Genomic DNA, 18,990 nt, shown 5'->3' with positions numbered 1-18,990 from the left:
TTTTTTTTTGTTGAGCGGACCAAGCTCATGCTGCTCAGTTTGTTCACGTGCAGTTTTTCCCATTTATTCGTTTATGTATTCGTCCATTTTTCCCCATTTTTTTACCCCATTTGAGAAGTTGTGTAAGATTCCTCTCTATTAAAAAACAATGTACACTTATCACCCATTACCCCTGAACACATGACTTGCACACCCAAATGTAAAACTCCTTTATTCAGAAAATAGTTTATTATTTGAGTGTGCAAAAAGGAAGAGGCGAATGGGAGAATAGATCATAAGAACGTCTTTCTTTTTTTTTATTTTATTTTCTTTTTATTTTCTTTTTATTTTTTTGTGTGCTTTATGGTGACATAGACTAGGAACTTGGCGAAATGGAGCAGGACTTTGAAAAATAATGGAAAATGATGAAAAAAAAAAAAAAAAAAAAAAAAAAAAAAAAAGGGCTCCTCCAATGATGAACGTGAGGTGCACACTAAAATGCTAAGAGGGCATTTGCGCCGCCAAACATGAGGCTAGTTAGTAATACAAAACAGCGAAACACAGCAATGCATTAAGGTGAGGGTGTACATGAATACGAATCGAATGAGTAATACACGATGGTACGTGAAGGTATGCTCGTATTTCCGGTTCATATTTGTGAAGTATATCCAGGGGATAAGGAATCAAAAAGGTAGAAGCAAGCATAATATATATGCATACATATACACAAACATACGGGGACAAATATGCACATCGATACAAGAAAGTTGGATGAAAGGAGAAAAAAAAAAAAGATAGACAAACGTGGAAAAAAAGGAAACAAAAATAGAACGAAAGGAAACTAAACGGACATGTAATAACGTAAAAAAACATTCGAATGACTCTCCAGAAAAAAAAAAAAGAAAAAAAAAAAAAAGCGAAGAGGATAAACTGAATGAACATCTAGGGAGGCTGTACCGGATTACCATATCTGTCTGTGTACGTAATTAAATTATTTTTCAAGAAATATTTATGCATATATTTCGCATAAAAATCCATGGGTATACCTTTTCCATGAGTGTGTTCTCTTCTGGAAGAATTCTGATAAGTGCAGCATAAAAATAGAAGTTTAAAAGACTGGGAAAAGGTTTTGATCTTATCATTATATATAGCTTTTAGTTTTTCTTCATATGTATTATATCCCCATTCACAAAAGTATAAACGTACCTTTTTATTAAATCTTTTGTCATTGTTTAACGCATTTAAGTCATCATATTTGTGATCTAGTATATGTATTATATTATCGTCATGATATTTCTCTATAATTGTGTTTACTAAGTTACATTTTTGCCTTAACATGTTCATATAATGTGGATTTTTTCTAAAAAAATAGTCTCTTTTTTGTGTTTTCTTAACATGATTTAAATAACCTATGTCTGGGCAGTACGGATCGAACAAGTAGTCCGTATTTTCTGAGTTGTCATCAGGTAACAACACTGATGTGGATTGACAGACGGCCACATCTTCGTCTTCCGCTTTGTCATCTGCTTCGTCTTCCGCTTCGTCTTCCGCTTTGTCTTCCGCTTCGTCTTCCGCTTTGTCTTCCGCTTCGTCATCTGCCTTTTCCACCCTGTCTTCATTCTTTCTGCCCCTTTTTTTTTGCTTCCCCCCTCCGGAGAAATACTTCGATTTGACGAGTTTCTTTAAACTGGAAAGAATGGAATTTTCTGTATTAGTTCGTTCTTGCTCATGATTTACATTTAAGGAGTCTTTTCCAAAAATGCGAAGCAGATGCTCATCATCTGGCTCTACGATATTTAATCCAAACGATTGCAGTGTATACCTAATGAAGCTTGAGTCCTCAACAGAAGAAATTATATATATCGGCTTTTTATAAACGTTAATATTATTATTAATTATATCAATGCAACAAAGGTTAAAAGTTTCATGTCTTTTTTTTTCTTCATCTGTTAAATTATTACATACATATCTATACTTGAGTAAATTTGTATAAGCTTCTTTCTCCTTTTTCATTAGCAAGCTACGCATAATATCAAACTGGGTTAATACATCTTCCGCATTTACTTTGTACCTATCATACAATTTTAAATAAAAATTACTCGTATAAAAATCTTCAAAGTCGAAGCGAAAACTGGGAAATACATTGGCCAAATTTTCTATGTGCTTATATTTGTAAAGTACATTAGGGTTGAATGTTCCCTCGGTCAGTTCCTTGGTTATTTCGTACACGTTCACGTCCACATTCGTATTCACATTTGTATCCACATCCGTATGATCCGATGCTCCACAATCTGTGGGTATCTGCATAGTCTTCTCCAAATCTCTAAGCCTATTTAATTTCATGGCCATGGTATTTTTTTCCTCACACATTCGAATAATTTCATTAATATCGTAGTTATACTTAATGCAAATGTTGTTGATCTCTTCGTATATATATTTTATCGCTATAACTATATCTTCGTTCCTTTTTAAATATTTATATATATAAAGTAATCTAGTGTACATAAATTTGGGCATAAGCTTCAGAAGAATGAACGGATCTTCCCCCTTCACGGTATCGCAGCAATGGTTAGGGGCACTGTCCAAGTGGTTTGGAACAACTTCCCTTTGCATTGAGCTGCCCTCCATACTTTCGAATAAATACTTTCTCTTCTCCATGAAATCATACAAAGCCAAGTTACTTACCCTCTTACCATTAAACGTTAGGGATTGATTAAAGATTTTTAAAAATGTAAAAAAAGAAACAATAATCTTTTCTTGCTTATTTAAGTTTATAACTCCGTCGAAATTAAATATGAACATATCATCAGGATAATAGTTCAGCATATATGGCAATTTATAGTTAGTGTCCTTATATATTAAATGGTTTTTTAAATATTTATCTTTATGATTTGTTTGTATTAAATTTATGGTATCTTCCTTTTTCTCGACTTTTACATTAGTAAGATTTTCATTAAATATAGGGACCTTTTTAACATCTTTAATTTCTATATCTTTGAGGATGTTATATATACATAATCCCTTATCATATGCAGATTCCTCTTGTTCATTTTCACTTCGAAATATATTAACATTTAAGTTTTTGTTTACTTTTATATCTTCCTTTTCAAATTTATTAATACTTAATCCTTCCTCTTCTGCCTTGCCATTTGATCCCCTATCTTTTTTTTCTTTTTCACAGCGAATAACACTATAATAATGTTTACGCTTGTACTTATTTGGTAATAACGTTTTGTTTGAATATCCCAAATACATCCTTACCTTTTTAGCGTTCCTTGAAAGTACTACTATGCAGGGTGGATAGAACACCAGGGTACAGTAAAAAAGAACCAAAAGCCAAACCACGTCCAGCATTTCGTCCAATTAACGACTTCACCAATTAGCGGCTTCACCAATTAGCGGCTTCACCAATTAGCGGCTTCACCACTTCGCCAATTCGATACCTGTCCAGTTCACAGGTTTACCTCATTTTAACATGCTGAGGTGCAGGAGCGTCCATACTTGAAGTCCTACTGTTCGAATTACTCCCTCTTCCGTTTGTTGTTATACAATGCTATGTTTTCCTTTTACCTAATAAGAGAGTAATAACTGAGGGAATTTATTTATCACATGGTCAACCTCGCTGTACTGTGTGGGATGTACTACTAGCGAAGTAACTCAGTGTTTTCCTTTTTTATTTTTTAATTAAACGATTAGTGTGCATATATATTCAAATTAGTCATGCTTGGGAGTTGCACAAAAAGGGGAAAACAAAGAGGAAAGCTATATGTCAAGCAGCCGGGTAAAGATATGTAGTTCCACAGTATAAGCTGAAAGTCCGTACGTAAACTTCTCACTTGGGTAGGTGTTGTATTATCGTTTAACATAAAAAAAAAAGAATAAGAAAAAGAAAAAGAAAAGAAATATAACATGAAAAGTAATAATTGTTAACCTGTAAACTTGATTTGCTAAATGTTAACCTTTAAATGTAATCCGTTTTACATGCACAAATTAAAGAGCAAGGATAATTCCTTTCACGAAGTGTTTATTACACATATAGCAATGTTATATATCGTTTAAAAAAAAAAAAAAAAAAAAAAGATGTTTTTATCAGATTTATCAGTAATTCGCTAAGAGGAGTGGCTAGATAAATTTTTTTTTTCATTTTTTTAAAATTTATTATTTATATTTTTTTTCCTTTTTTTTTTAATTTATTTTTTTCCCATTTTTTTTTTGTATTTTTTTTCAAAAAAAATGCAGAGGAAAGGACGAACGAAAAAGTAATGACGGATGACAAGCAAACGTATGGGAAGATGAATCGTAAAAATCGAGAGGAAAAGGGAGTGGCCTTTTCCCTCCCAGGTATACATACACACGTACATACATACAAACATACATACAAACATACATACATACATACATACATACATACATACAAACATACATACATACATACAAACATACATACAAACATACATACAAACATACATACAAACATACATACATACATACATACAAACATACATACATACATACATATATGTGTATATATATACATATCTGCTCAACTTCATACAGCGCTGCAACTCTGTAGCGCTACACCACATCGGCGTTTTGCACGATTGTTTGCTCGTAAGGACAGTCAAGCATCCACCACCTCTATTGTCAACATCGCTAACGACATTCTCAGCTCTGTATAATGTTATATACCGCATAGAGGAACCAGTAAGCCTTCAAAAACATTTCTTGCTCGCATTTATACTTAACCAAGAAAAACAGATAATGCATTTTAAAAAAAAAAAAGAAAGAAAGAAAATATTGATTATAAATATTAGAAAACTGTAAATTGGTATTACGATAAAACACTTGGTCTATATACTTAAAAAAATTTTCTTTATCATTCACAAGATGACAGTTATTCATTTTGTGCAAATTTTTTAGGGATATATCTACATTGTATTTAATATTATTCATATATATGCAGCCTATGTTTATTAGAATATTTATTATGTTATTTTCGTCAATGTAAATTCTCTTATTCATTTTTTTTTTCATCTTTTTTAAAAATAAAAAGCTTTCGTCGCTGCATTTGGTAGAGGATGTGCTTGCTGTGCTGTTTGCTCTCTTCGCACAAGTGATGTTGCTAGTGTATCCTTCAAATGTTTCTCCCCTGTAATTACTGTCATCCTCCATACTACTGGAAAAACTGGAATTTTTATAGTATTTGTCTGCCCGTTTGTGTTCTCGTATAACCGCTTGATTGACTATCTGCCTATCTGTGTTTCCCCCCTCGACTTTATCCACGTGTGTGTTCTTTTTTTTTTTTTTTTTTTTTTTTCTTCCATTGTGTCCTTCGTTAAAAGTTGACTGGCAAACATTTCATAATTTTTGAATTCATTAAAATAAAATAAATATGCATCCACCGCATTGTTATAGTTTACCATGTTAAAGTTGTTTAAAGAAGATACATCATACTGTTTATTTATTAGATGATAATAAAAATATATCTTTTCACTAATGTACATTCTGTTTAGTCTTTTCCTCCTGACACATACACATTTAAAATTAATGCTACATAACGATATACATAAATCAAAAAAGGAGTTTACAATTATGTCGAATGTGTTTAATAATAGTATGTCTTTAGTAGAACTCTTTGTTTTCCTTAAATGTATATTATTTTCAATTTTTTTTTGTTTTCTTCTCTTGTTCAAAAATTTTTTCTTTTTCAAAATGAATTCAATTATATCTTTTATTTTTCCGCTATCGTCTACATTTAGTTTGTTATGCTTTTCCACTTTTTCTTCACAATCCTTTTCCTGTAACTTCATTTTGCTGTTTTTGCAGCTTATGTTATTTACACTATAACACCTTTTTATTTTTATCCGTTTGCTTCTTTTCGTCAATCTAACTGAGTACCTTCGTGGTTTGCTCAAGTTTAGAAATCTTGTACAAAGGTCTACAAAGGATAAAAAAAAAAAAAGAAAAAAAAAAAGAAATAGTAATTGTAACAGTAATGGTAATGGTAATAAATGGAGTCGTGCGTAGAACAACTGGTGCAAAGTTAAGAGAAGACGGGGCACTTCATACACATAGGTAGGTATATATGCAACATAGAAAATGCGCACAGGTACGTGCATCTTTGTGCGTGCTTCTAACACGCGTATACTTCCAACCTGAGCATGTTCGTGGCTTACTTTTCGGATCACCGTGTAGGCAGCCGATGGGGTGTATGTGCCCACAAGGGGTAACACTAAGAGGGAATACAGACTCGGAACGATGGGCTCTATGACTGTACTTGTAAACTAGTTTTATGGAGAAGGAAAGGAAGATATTCAAATACGTTGAAGAGAAATAAATATTATGAAGATGTATAAACACATAAAACATATTAACAATAAAAAAAACAAAGTAGTCAATGGTAAAAACATTTTCGGAATAATATTTTTTCGTATAATTATATAAAGTAATATTATCACTTGAGTCACTATTATCATACGAATTGCAATCAGATTCGATCAATTCTGAGTTTTTACTTTTAACACATTTAAATATATCATCATATATTTTTTTATTTTTATTATTTAATGCATTATTTTTTATTTTTGATTGTATGTATAGGAAGTCTTCTTTTTTTTTTTCTTTTTGTGCTATTTCTTTTTTCCTTTTTCTTTTCTTTTGCTTTTTTATATAATCCAATAATTCCTTCGAGCTAAGTAATGTTTCTATTTGATTATTAAAAAGTTTATATGTATACAATTTATTTCGTTTTATTTTTTTTTTAATATATTCATTATGAATTAAAGTATTGTCTTTATATACACTAGAAATGTGTAAATGGTCTAGTATATCTGCATCTATCTCTTCTCTCTTGTGCTTCCTACAATTGTAATTATTCTGAACTACATTCAAAATGCAGTAATTGTTTTCCACCGAATTTCTAATATCTATGTTGTTCATAAAGAAGGAATAAAACTTATCACTACAAATGATGCTTATGCTTTTCAATAAATCCTCAAAACCTCCATGGTTAAGGAGGCTCTTTCTCCTTACTATGGCTTTATAACATTTGTAGATGCGATCCCTTTTCATGTTCTTCCACAGTAGTGTATGCAGATCAGCATCCTCACTCCTCTTCGGGGATGCCTTTTCCTGTTCCTCCTTTTCGTTTTTCATCGCACCGTTCATAACACCTTTCTTTCTCCTCCTCGATTTCATGGAACTTTCTCTGTCATATCGCTCCTCCCTTGCTCCATTTTCCTTCTTAGTCCTTATCACTCCTTCATCCATCATTTTAGTACCAACCTGTACACCACTTTTTTCCATTTTATCACCTACATTGTCTGCTGCCTTGTCTATTTCTATTTCTACCTGTTCTTCTTTACTTCCCCGGTGCTGCTTCATGTACCTCTTTTTCGAAATGTCCAACTTCTCTAAATTCATGAAGGTCGAAAATTCAGAAGTTGATAATTCTTTGTCTTCTTCATCCTTAACAATTTCAAGGTTCAACATCTTCATATCGTTTTTCATTTGAAGGGTATGCAAGAGATCTATGTTTTTCTTAAACACAGATGTATAATTATAATTCTTTTTTTCTTCTTGTACTTTTGTTAGTCGGTCTAACGTATCTTTTATATTTATCCTGTTTATGTTTTCCCAAATGGTATCATATGGATCTACTAAATGGTCATGTGTATACATTTGCTGATCACCCGTAAGATGATCATTGTATCTTTTTTTACCCCCTGCTTTGTGCCAACGTATTGTACTCATCGAAGCAGTCTCCCTGACTTTCTCTCCTACCCCGTGTTCTTCCCAATGCTGTCCTTCTCTTCCTCTTTCTACTGCTCGTTCTCCTCCTTGGTTTTTCCCTTTTTGAGAGCTCCCCACAAGTGAGTGCTCACTGGTATGCCCCTCCTTAGACGTATCTGCTCCATTACGATTAAAATAAAAAAAAGTAGTGTATTCTTTTATCTTCTTTGATATATACATCAAGTAATGATTGATGTGGAATTTTTCTTTTTCTCTTATCATTATTCTGGTTAGGTATATATGGAAAAGGAAAGGTAAAATGGACAAAGAAAAATATAGCAATATGTACAAGTGCTCGTACTTTAACTTTTCAAAAATTATGAACATATTTTTTAATTGATAAAAGTTGTTTATATTAAAATTTTTGTTATGAGAATACAAAGACTCCTGGTTAAAGAAAAATTTTTTCTCATCCACGGTTTCTTTATACAGGTTACATCTTTTTTTTGTGTCTCTTCTGCTATCCGAAAAGTTTGAAAATAATTTGCTTAAAATGGTTCGCGGTTTGTCCAGCTGCTCTTTTCTGTTCTCCTTTATGCACTCCTTTGTGTTATCATTTCCGTTCTCTTTTTCATTATCATTTTCGTTCTCTTTTTCATTATCATTTTCGTTCTCTTTTTCATTATCATTTCCGTTCTCTTTTTCATTATCATTTTCGTTCTCTTTTTCATTATCATTTTCGTTCTCTTTTTCATTATCATTTCCGTTCTCTTTTTCATTATCATTTCCGTTCTCTTTTTCATTATCATTTCCGTTCTCTTTTTCATTATCATTTCCGTTCTCTTCTTTGTTATCATTTTCTTTCTCTTTTGTGTTATTATTTTTGTTCTCATTTGTATTAATATTTTTATTTTTTTTTCTTTTTTCCCCTCCACCCTTCTCCCGTTTACACGCTTTATCTTTATCACTATGTTTATCACTATGTTTATCACTATGTTTATCACTATCTTTATCTTTACTTTTACCTTTATCTTTACCTTTATCTCTTTCCCCTTTCGCATTATGGCATGTGCTGCCTTTATTTTCATTTTTTTGGACATAAGCACAAGACCCATTATTTTCTGACAATAAAATAGAAGACTGCTCCTTGTGTACAGGTGGGGAGTTGCTATCATTTATTTTTAAAGTGTTGGCAGAAGGTCGATTATACTTCTTTTGCTGTGTTTCACCGATGTTTAAATTTATTGGGGTGTCCATCTGTGCACCCATCGCAGAGTCAATTCCTGTATTTATCTGCACATCTCTTTCTGTCTTTTTCTTTTTTTTCTTTTTTTTTTCTCTTCTATTATCGCGCCCATTAATGTAATCCCTGGCAAGTTTTACGTTGCCATGTTCATAATTTGAAGAATCGCTGTATTCGATAGGGTATCTGTATAGAAAATTAGCCTCGTAATTTGTTCGTACGTAAGGATCTGAGATAAAAAGTTCAAAAATGCGATGAAAAAAATAAAAAATAAATAATAAATAAATAATAAATAAATAAAATAAAATAAAATAAATAATATATAATGATGTGGAAAATGGTTTGTAATATGGTATGTGGCACCTTACTGGGTAGGTGGGTAAGTATAACGTTACAAAACATTCGCATAAACGAGAAATAAAAAAGTAAGCACGTTTCACACGTGTCGCACATTCTGCACACCTCTCACTTTTCTACGTTTTTTCTCTCTGAAGGTACCACATTGCTCAGGATCGATCTGATTTGACAGGAAGTTAACGCTTTTCCCTAAGAGGACATACTTTTTTTTCCTCGCCTTGCAGTTATCCACCAAATTTTCTCTATTATCATAAATTCCTTTTAGCTTGATATATAACTCGTTGAAGTAAAATGAGTTGTTGAAATAGTAGTAGTATTCAATGAGAATTAAAAAATTTTTGTACATAAGATAAAGGAACAGATCATTTTTATCACCACTGGTAAACGTACATATATAAATAAAATTGTTGAAAAGATTACTGTTAATTATTAATATGTACAGAAATTCTACATATATGTCTGTATAGTTATTACATAGATCTATTAAGTCGCGTACAAAACATTCGTAAAAATTAAAAATTGGAAAAAACGATGAATTTATAGAAAGTCCTCGGATATATTTATTTCTGTTTAATTGGTCTCTATTATTATTATTATTACTCTCTATGCATTTCCCATTTTTGCAATTTCTTTTCTTGGTACTTAACTCTTCTCTCATAACATAATTATTGTACTTCTTTTTGTATAATGATAAACTGTTTGCTAAGATAACTATGTTTTCCGCCAGCTTTAAAATTTTGTCATTATATAAAAAACTATATTTTACTTTACATGTGTTAGCTCTACTGGCTTTATTAGCTTTATCGGTTTTATTGTTTTTCCTGGACTTCATTATGTACGTTTCATGTGAGGGGATTACATTTTATATACTCTTACTATGCAGCGTCCAACTGTTTTGCCTGTCCCATTAAAAGGAACAAAGGGTGTACAAGAGGGGAAGCGGTAAATAGCAATTATGAAGCAGTGGTAATTAAGTAAAATGTATGGTCGCAAAAATTGTAAAAAATGAATATATAAATATATATATATATATATATATATGTATGCATATGCTTATATGTGCATTTATGAATATACTATTATATACCATGACAAAAATAAACGGGCATGCGTTTTATCATCTTTGCTATTTTGTGTTAATATATGTTCTAATTTTTGGGGATTAAATATACGCACATAAATCTATATTTATCTATATATATATATATATATACAAATATATGCATAATGCGTAATACATGGTATGCCCCTCATATTTTAAAATTATATACTCGGTGAAAGAATAGACGTAAAAGAGTTGTAACATTAAAAAAAAAAAAAAAAAATTCAAAAAAGAGCTACATATAAAATTTTACCTTACCTTGCTTCAGTTTATTTTTTCCTTTTTTTTTGCTTCCATTTTTATTTTAACTTTTCAACGCGGAAGCTTATCTTGTTTGCTTTTCCTCGTCAAAGAAAATGAGAGAAAAGAGTAAGAAAAACGAATATTATTGCCCAGTAAGGGAAAAAAAAAAAAAAACTTTTTAAGGCTGACTAAGGCAGTACCAAGTAGTTAATCGTTTGCTTTTAAGCAGAGGAAACAAAAAAGAAAAAATTGTAGTTCGGTGAGGTAAAAAAATAATCGTAATATGACATACAGATAATATTGCAGGTCTAGAGTGACAATAAAATTACACAAAAGGAAATAAACATAATCCTATGAAGAATAGTTAAGCAAATGGGAAAGTTTGCGCAATTACATATCACAGTTTTTTTTTTTTTTTGCTGTTTTTATATAGCACCTGAACAGTGTTCAGGTAAACTGCACAGTGTTAAGGGAAAATAAAAAAAGTAAATATAAAAATAATTAATGTATAAATAAATGTACAAATAAATCATGGATAAATAAATATACAAATAAATAATGTATATATAAATACACAAATAAATAATGTATATATAAATACACAAATAAATAATGTATATATAAATACACAAATAAATAATGTATATATAAATACACAAACAAATAATGCATAAATAGATATATACATATACATAAATGAACTACTAAATAAATGAGATTGTTTAATTTGAGCAATCTTTGGTGGCTCCCCTGAAGTTTACTCCTTTTATAATGCAAAAAAAAAAACATTTGCAAAGGTGAAAGAGCGTATGAGCGAAAGAATGTGAAACTAAAAAAATGAACGAGCGTAAAAATTTGAAAAAAAAAAAGAGCCCACCCCAAGAGTAACACAGACACGTGGTATGTCAACGTGTTATTCGGAAAGAATAATTAGCTCATATGGTCGAAACAGAAATTGTTGTAAATGTGATGTTCCTATTTAAAAAAATAATATTTCTCCTTTTCCAACATGAATGCTTGTAAAAATGTGTGAATAAGTATGAACATGTTCATATAAATTCGTTTTTCATTCTTTTTAAAAAAAGAAAAAAAAAACAATTGAAAAGATATGTATTCTCCTGAAATTAAGGTAGTCTTATATTTAGTTCAAAGGAATAATCTTATTTATGGGCAGCAACTTCTGTGATACTATTTTTAAAAATAAAAAAAGACAAGGAAACATAATTATGCACCCACGAAATGTTTATTTGTTGCTTCGTTTGTTTTTTTTTTTTTTCAGTGCACTTCCTATTAAAACTTGACACACTTTGTTTAAGCAATGAGTGTAAAAATCTGTTAGTAGCTTCTGCAATTTTTGAAGAAACAGAAACTTGAACAAAAATCAAAATATATCTAAGCCATGAACTTAAATGGGGGGGGGCCATTACAACTGTCAAGTGAGTACTATCACTGTTGAAGTAGCCGTGAATTTGTTCCATTTTGTATATTTATTATACACATTTTTCATATTTATTTATTATACACATTTTTCATATTTATTTATTATACACATTTTTCATATTTATTTATTATACACATTTTGTACGTTTATTTATTAAATACATTTTTTACATTTATTTATTATACATATATTTGCATATCTCGTTTATTCTGTTTATCTGGTTTATTATATTTATTTTTTTTTTTTTTTAAATCCGTCATGCCGTTGAAAGGAAGAAATGAAAAAAAAGTGTCGACATGTGTTAAGTCAGATATATCAGAAATAGCATTTTCAATATTTAAAAGAAAGATGACTGTTAAAAAGAGCTTACAAAAAATGCTTAGGAGTTTTCAGCTACTTACCTTTTTTTCTCCATTTTGCTGTTTTGATGTTCTTTCGCTCTTTCTTTGGTAATTGTGTGTACACGTGTGGAGGTTGAATATACCGGAATTATCTGACTATGTTACTTCCTACTGAAAGTTCGAAATAGGATATGTGGATTATATAAAAAATTATTATACAACACCTTCCTCAGTTTTGTTAACTTCAAAAATTAAACAGAATATTTTTCATTTTAATTCTTATTTTTAATATAGAATTGTTTTTTTTTAATGTTTATTTTTTAAATATTTTTTTTTTATTTTTGTTGTGATGGTTTTTCTTCAATACATAGAAGTGAGAACAGGCAAAATGTTACTTGGCAATTTTGCTTTTATGATAGTCCTACCCATAGGTATATTTTTTTTTTTTTTATTGTTTATTTATTTATTTTTTTTTTTATTGTTTATTTATTTATTTTTTTTTTTTGATGATGCTGATTTATTCCTTTGTTGACATGAAAAGAATGTTTTGTTTTTTTATAGAAATACTAAAAAGAGTCATTCGAACAAAAATAATAAAATAAGTAGTGAGAAAAGAAATTTTAAGTATATGCTCTTTTTCGTTAATTTGGTTTCATTTTTAATTTTGTGAGACTTTAGTAATAGTATTCCAAGGATGGTTTAAATGTATATATTTTTAGCTACTCTTAATAAAAAAAAAGAAAAAAAAAAGAGAAGTTACATATTTGTTTAATATAGCTTTCAAAAATTGCTTTTTTAATATGATGACTATCTGAGAAATGAACGAATAAAAGGAATGGCAAAAAAAAAAGCGATAGGAATGAAACATTCACACGTTTAAAACATAACACATTAAAAAATTAACACATTAAAAAATTAACACATTAAAAAATTAGCACATTAACACATTATCATAATGCTACCTCGAAAAATACATTTTAGTTACCATTTTGCACAATTTTTAAGCTTACTTAACACACACCTGTGTACATATGTATATATGTGCATAAATATTACACGCATACTCTTCCCATTTTCGTCATTTAGCAAAAATGAAGCAATAATACACATGCATGAAATGGTGAGAGCTATACTGTACTGATTTCATATATACATACATATATATATATATATATATTATGTGTGTATATTTTTTTTTTTTTTTGTTTTTAAATTTTTTCCTTTTGATAATATTTTTTTGGTTAGAGTATCTTACAAACAAAATAAATTGAACGGGGGGTTACCCGACTATTACATGACAATCCATATGCATATGTATCAATGAATGATGTAATTATTTTACAATTTATACTTGCCTTTTTTGATTGATCGGCAAGTCTAAGCGAGTTAAAGTGTATGCTTATTTGTATGCTCATGTGTATGATCATGTGTATGATCATGTGTATGCTCATGTGTATGCTCATGTGTATGCTTATTTGTATGCTCATGTGTATGCTCATGTGTATGCTCATGTGTATGCTTATTTGTATGCTCATGTGTATGCTCATGTGTATGCTCATGTGAATTCCCTTATGTATGCATATAAGATTTACACTCATTTGTCACATACGTTAAAAAAAAAAAAAAAGCAAAGAGAACTGTCAAAAAATGCACTTTTTATATTTCTTTTTTTTTTGTTACAGTAATTATTCTTATAACATGATGTAATTTATTTTTCGTAGTTCACTGCTTGCTGTTCATCTTTTTGTATTTTTTGTTTTTTCTTTTCTTTTTTTTTTTCTTTTCTTTTTTTTCTCTGTTTTTTTTCAAGTTTGGTGAGCACCCCTATGATTTTTTCTATTTAATTCTATTGTGTTCACTGAATTTCATTTATCCATATATGCATATGTTTATTTATGCATATGTTTATTTATGCATATGTTTATTTATGCATATGTTTATTTATGCATATGTTTATTTATGCATATGTTTATTTATTCATGTTTATTTATGCATATGTTTATTTATCCATGTTTATTTATGCATATGTTTATTTATTCATGTTTATTTATGCATATGCTTATTTATCCATATATGCATTTATGCATATATTTATTTATCAATTTATGCATATATCTATGTATTTATACACCTATGCGTACATATTTTATCCATTTAACCTATTTAAAGCGGGAAAAAAAAAAAAAATACCCATATATGTATATTTATTTATATGGGTATATGCATGTATATTTTGCTGTTTTCAAAACGTACATGACTGTCTCTTATTTATTTAATTTTTTTTTTCCCCTATCCACAACCCATGATACATATCTTTCGTTCGTTAATTCGTTCGTTAATTCGTTCGTTAATTCGTTCATTTGTTCGTTCATTTGTTCGTTCATTTGTTCGTTCATTTGTTCGTTCATTTGTTCGTTCATTTGTTCGTTCATTTGTTCGTTCATTTGTTCGTTCATTTGTTCGTTCATTTATTCGTTCATTCCTTTATTCCTTTTTTTTTTTTTTTTTTTTCTCCTTGTCACACTTGTCCTTCTAAGAATTCATTTTTATGCCTTTTCCTCTTTTAAGTGAGAAAAAAAAAAAAAAAATTATCAATGAATGTTGAATAACAGGAGAAAATTTTAAATTGTTCTTTTTTTTTTTTTTTTTTATTTGTGCATGCATATTATTAGTGTGAGCAATCATTGTGCATATACACAAAATTAATATTGGAAATAAAGTTAACGTGAAAATATATTCATATAAAGTAGGACACAAAACATTATGAGTGAAATATATTTAACTTCTTATAATGCTACGGCGTGGTAGTAAATACGTTTCAATACAGTTATATATATATATATATATATATATATATATATATATATATATATATATGTGTGTGTGTGGCACCTTTACAGTAGTAAACGTAGGCAACAGTAGTTCTCATATACCAAATATTTTTCCCCGCCTGACCATTTTTCATAATCACGCACAGTTATGCAAATATTTTTTGTATGTACAAAAGGATAACATTAAAATAAACACTTACGATATATTCCCCTCTCAGGCGCATTATTTTGTAATCTGGCTACGTTACTACTTCCCGACTTCTCGACTTCACTACTTCCATTTTTTTTGGTGTGCAAAATGCAAAGCGTTCCGAGTGAGACGACTATAAACTCAGAGCACTACAAAAGTAAGGACAACTTGGACATGTGCAGGAACGAAAAGTCCACTGAATTTTCAGATAATTCTGATACAACAAATATCAAGGAGGAGGATAATGAAAAGAAAGAAGATTTTGAAAAAAGGTTAAGTAATAATATGAATGAGAAATTAAATATATATGATAACATAGTAAGTGAAATAAAAGAATTATATAATGGGAATATAGTAATGAATAATAAAGGTCTAGATAAGCTAAATATACGAAATGTAGCAAAGGGTTTATTCTTAAATATTAATAAGACCATTTCGAAAAAAGTGCGTGTATTAGTAATAGGTAATTCATCATCTGGGAAGAGTACATTTATTAATTGGTTTTTACAAGAAAATATACAAAAAACTGGATATGAATTTGAAACAAATCATTTTACACTTATAACGAGTGGCAATTATTTTTCAGAATTTAATGGAGATATAACTATAAAAACATTTGACTTTTTAAAGCATATATCAAATAGAAATAGAAATTTTAAAAATAATTTATGTACAAAAATGTATGTTAGTAAAAATTTGGAAACAAAAAATATTGATTTTATTGACACACCTGGATTAAAAGATATTATGAACAAAATGGATTTTGACATTAACAGTATTATATATGATTTATCTGATTATGTAGATATAATTTTAATTTTTTTTGATTCTTCTGGAAAACTGTTAAGTAACCGTCTGCTTTTAATAATTAAAGAAATATATGAAAAACATATGGAAAAAATTGTTTTTGTTTTTTCAAAAATTGATGAAATTAAACATGAAGAAGACAGAATTAAGTTGTTATGCCAAACAACACAATGCCTAGCTAGTAAAATCAATGTACGAAATAATATTGATCTTTTACCTATATACATTTACGGAGCAAAAAACGGAAAATATTTATTCGAAAATTCAAGAAATGATGACTTATGTATAGTTAACAGAATTAATGATATCATTTATGAAATAAAAAAATTATTTTTCAGAAAATTGGAAAAGGATCTCTACTGCCTTATCAATGATTGCGACTGTATCATAAACAAAATTCTTGACATTTTAAAGACAGACTCCGAGAGGAGGGTCCACAAGTCAACCTTGAAGCGCGAGCGTAATACGCCTTTGTTGGCACAAATATATATATATTATATGTTCATTTGTTCATTTGTTCATTTGTTTATTTTTTAATTTTTTTTTTTAATTTTTTTTTTTTTATTGTGCATGCACTGTTCATGTCTATATTAGCAAAACACATTTCAGTTCTGTTTATAATATACGCACCCTTCTTTCTCATTACATGCATGTGTGCGACGTGGTCGCTGCTCCATATCTCTTCTTTTCTTATAGGAGTAAAACACACCATAATTCAGGTTTTCCTGTTTATTCTTTTTCTTTTCTTCCTGTGCACACAGCTTTCAGTGAACAAGAACTACAAGCATATGTTGATGAGGTAACCACACTTGTGCATATTTTTACGCATAAACATGTATGCATACGTAAGTGAATGTGCACAATATCTAATATAGGCTGTGTATACACTTCAAACGATTTAATCGTTTCAGTCAAAGCCTTCATGTGTATATACATATACGTATGTATATGTGTATGTGTGTATATGTATATATATATGTCATTTTTTTTTTTTTTTTTTTTTTTTTTATCGTCCCTTCCCTTCCCCCAGCTATGTGAACATCTCGAGTAATCGCTTTTACAATAATTATATCATAAATACGGGAACAGTGCTGAATAAATGTAAGGAAGAAATTTATTTATAATGTTTAATGTGGGTGTGCATTTGTAGGTACATATACATGTACATATATATAATACATTAAGTTTTCGTACATCGTTTTTTGTATTTTCCTTTTTTTTGTTATTTTTTCTTATTTTCATGTTTACTCTTCTTAAAAAACAGGGGAGAACTCGTACTTATTGATAAACATAACCTTGGCATTTTTATTTCTATTAAGCGGCATAATGAAAAAGAAATTTACGAAAAATATAAAAACGTTACACATTTCAAGCAAGGAAATACTGAGGGTAAGCAAAATGTGCAAAAGTAGTAGTTGTCATACGTTCATTTATTTTTTTCTCTGCATTTTTACATATGCGCATTTGTTTCTTGGAAATTGTTTGGAGATTTTAGAAATTGTTTGACGTATTTTGAAACGTTTTTCGCTATTTTGTTGAATTAATTGTATTTGTTGAAATGATTTTTTATCTTTTTTCAAATATAGGAGCAGCTGACATTCGCAAAGTTCGCCAAGGACAGAGGAAAATATTTAGCAAAAACTTTTTACGAGCTGAAACAAAATTGACCAAAAGAAAATGGAAGAGGAGGAAAAACGAGCAATTTGCTTACTTTTATATTTGTGATAACAAAAGAATTATAAAATAAACATAGTAATAATCGCAGCAATAATCGCAGCAATAATCGCAGCAATAATCGCAGCAATAATCGCAGCAATAATCGCAGCAATAATCGCAGCAGTAATAGTAGCAGTAATAGTAGCAATAATCGCAGCAATAATCGCAGCAATAATCGCAGCAATAATCGCAGCAATAATCGCAGCAGTAATAGCAATAGTAATAATAATTACAATAACAGTAGCAGTAGGTCAGTGTCTATTTTGTAGTGCACGGCTTTTACATAGCCTTTGAGCGATTGAAGGTCGTAGAGCACTAATAATGCATAATTTTCGAATGAATTGTCTTACTTTTTTTTTCTTTTCCCAAAAAAAAAAAATTGGATTTCCTTTAAATTGTTGAAGATTGTCCCTTTCTTCTTTTTTCTTTTTTTTCTTTTTTTGCCAAATATTACATATATTTAATGTTTAAGTTTTCTTGAAAACTTAATTCTCATTTTGTGTTCTCTGTCACTCTCACTTTTTCCCCTTTCATTTTTATATTCCCCATTTTTCATTTATTTTTTTTTTGGTTTCTAAATTTTTAACAATTTTTTAAATACTATTGTTTTTTATATTAACATACATAATTAATTTTTTTTTTTTATTTTTTTTGGGAAGCAGATTTTTTTATTCTTACATATCCATTTTTAGTACCACTTTCTTTTTTCTTTTTTTTATATTTGAAGAATTATTTAAATTTCTTGTGAAAAAACAAAAAACAATTAAATGTGTTTTTATTTCTTTTTTTGGTTTTCAATGGGGTGTTAGTACAAAAGAATATAATGGAGTGAGCATTCGGATGTACTCATGTATATATACATACATATATATGTATGTGTACGAACACATGCGCATGGTGTACCCTTTTTTTCTACAAAACTGTAGCGTATAAATGGGTCTTAAATTGATATATATAGATTAGATAATTGATAGAATGATGCATTAATGCCATTTCTCGTGCAATAATG

General features: G+C 29.4%; 4 protein-coding genes across 4 annotated transcripts; 2 read left to right on the top strand and 2 right to left on the bottom strand.

Moving 5' to 3' along the window:
* Positions 1 to 921: 921 nt before the first annotated feature.
* Positions 922 to 10,142, bottom strand: MKS88_001378 (uncharacterized protein; the record flags this gene model as incomplete). The annotated part of the gene is made up of 6 exons (XM_067214298.1): positions 922 to 3,263; positions 4,535 to 4,650; positions 4,838 to 5,325; positions 5,400 to 5,917; positions 6,156 to 9,182; positions 9,416 to 10,142. 6 exons carry the CDS (start codon positions 10,140 to 10,142, stop codon positions 922 to 924), a joined length of 7,218 nt encoding a protein of 2,405 aa, XP_067074747.1.
* Positions 10,143 to 10,768: 626 nt separating this feature from the next.
* On the top strand, positions 10,769 to 12,029 carry MKS88_001377 (uncharacterized protein; the record flags this gene model as incomplete). Its single annotated transcript, XM_067214296.1, has 5 exons — positions 10,769 to 10,807; positions 11,089 to 11,140; positions 11,412 to 11,462; positions 11,541 to 11,621; positions 11,935 to 12,029. 5 exons carry the CDS (start codon positions 10,769 to 10,771, stop codon positions 12,027 to 12,029), a joined length of 318 nt encoding a protein of 105 aa, XP_067074746.1.
* A 2,672-nt stretch (positions 12,030 to 14,701) lies between these two features.
* Positions 14,702 to 14,905, bottom strand: MKS88_001376 (uncharacterized protein; the record flags this gene model as incomplete). The annotated part of the gene is made up of 1 exon (XM_067214295.1): positions 14,702 to 14,905. The coding sequence occupies one exon, from the start codon at positions 14,903 to 14,905 to the stop codon at positions 14,702 to 14,704; it is 204 nt and encodes a 67-aa protein (XP_067074745.1).
* A 661-nt stretch (positions 14,906 to 15,566) lies between these two features.
* MKS88_001375 (uncharacterized protein) lies at positions 15,567 to 18,250 on the top strand (the record flags this gene model as incomplete). Its single annotated transcript, XM_067214294.1, has 6 exons — positions 15,567 to 16,725; positions 16,962 to 17,064; positions 17,296 to 17,366; positions 17,530 to 17,654; positions 17,852 to 17,871; positions 18,031 to 18,250. The coding sequence occupies 6 exons, from the start codon at positions 15,567 to 15,569 to the stop codon at positions 18,248 to 18,250; spliced, it is 1,698 nt and encodes a 565-aa protein (XP_067074744.1).
* Between the last annotated feature and the right edge of the window lie 740 nt (positions 18,251 to 18,990).

Source organism: Plasmodium brasilianum, chromosome 5 (genome assembly GCF_023973825.1).
Source record: "Plasmodium brasilianum strain Bolivian I chromosome 5, whole genome shotgun sequence".
In the NCBI taxonomy this organism is placed as follows: Eukaryota; Apicomplexa; class Aconoidasida; order Haemosporida; family Plasmodiidae; genus Plasmodium; species Plasmodium brasilianum.
This window is presented reverse-complemented; position numbering and strand designations above follow the sequence as displayed.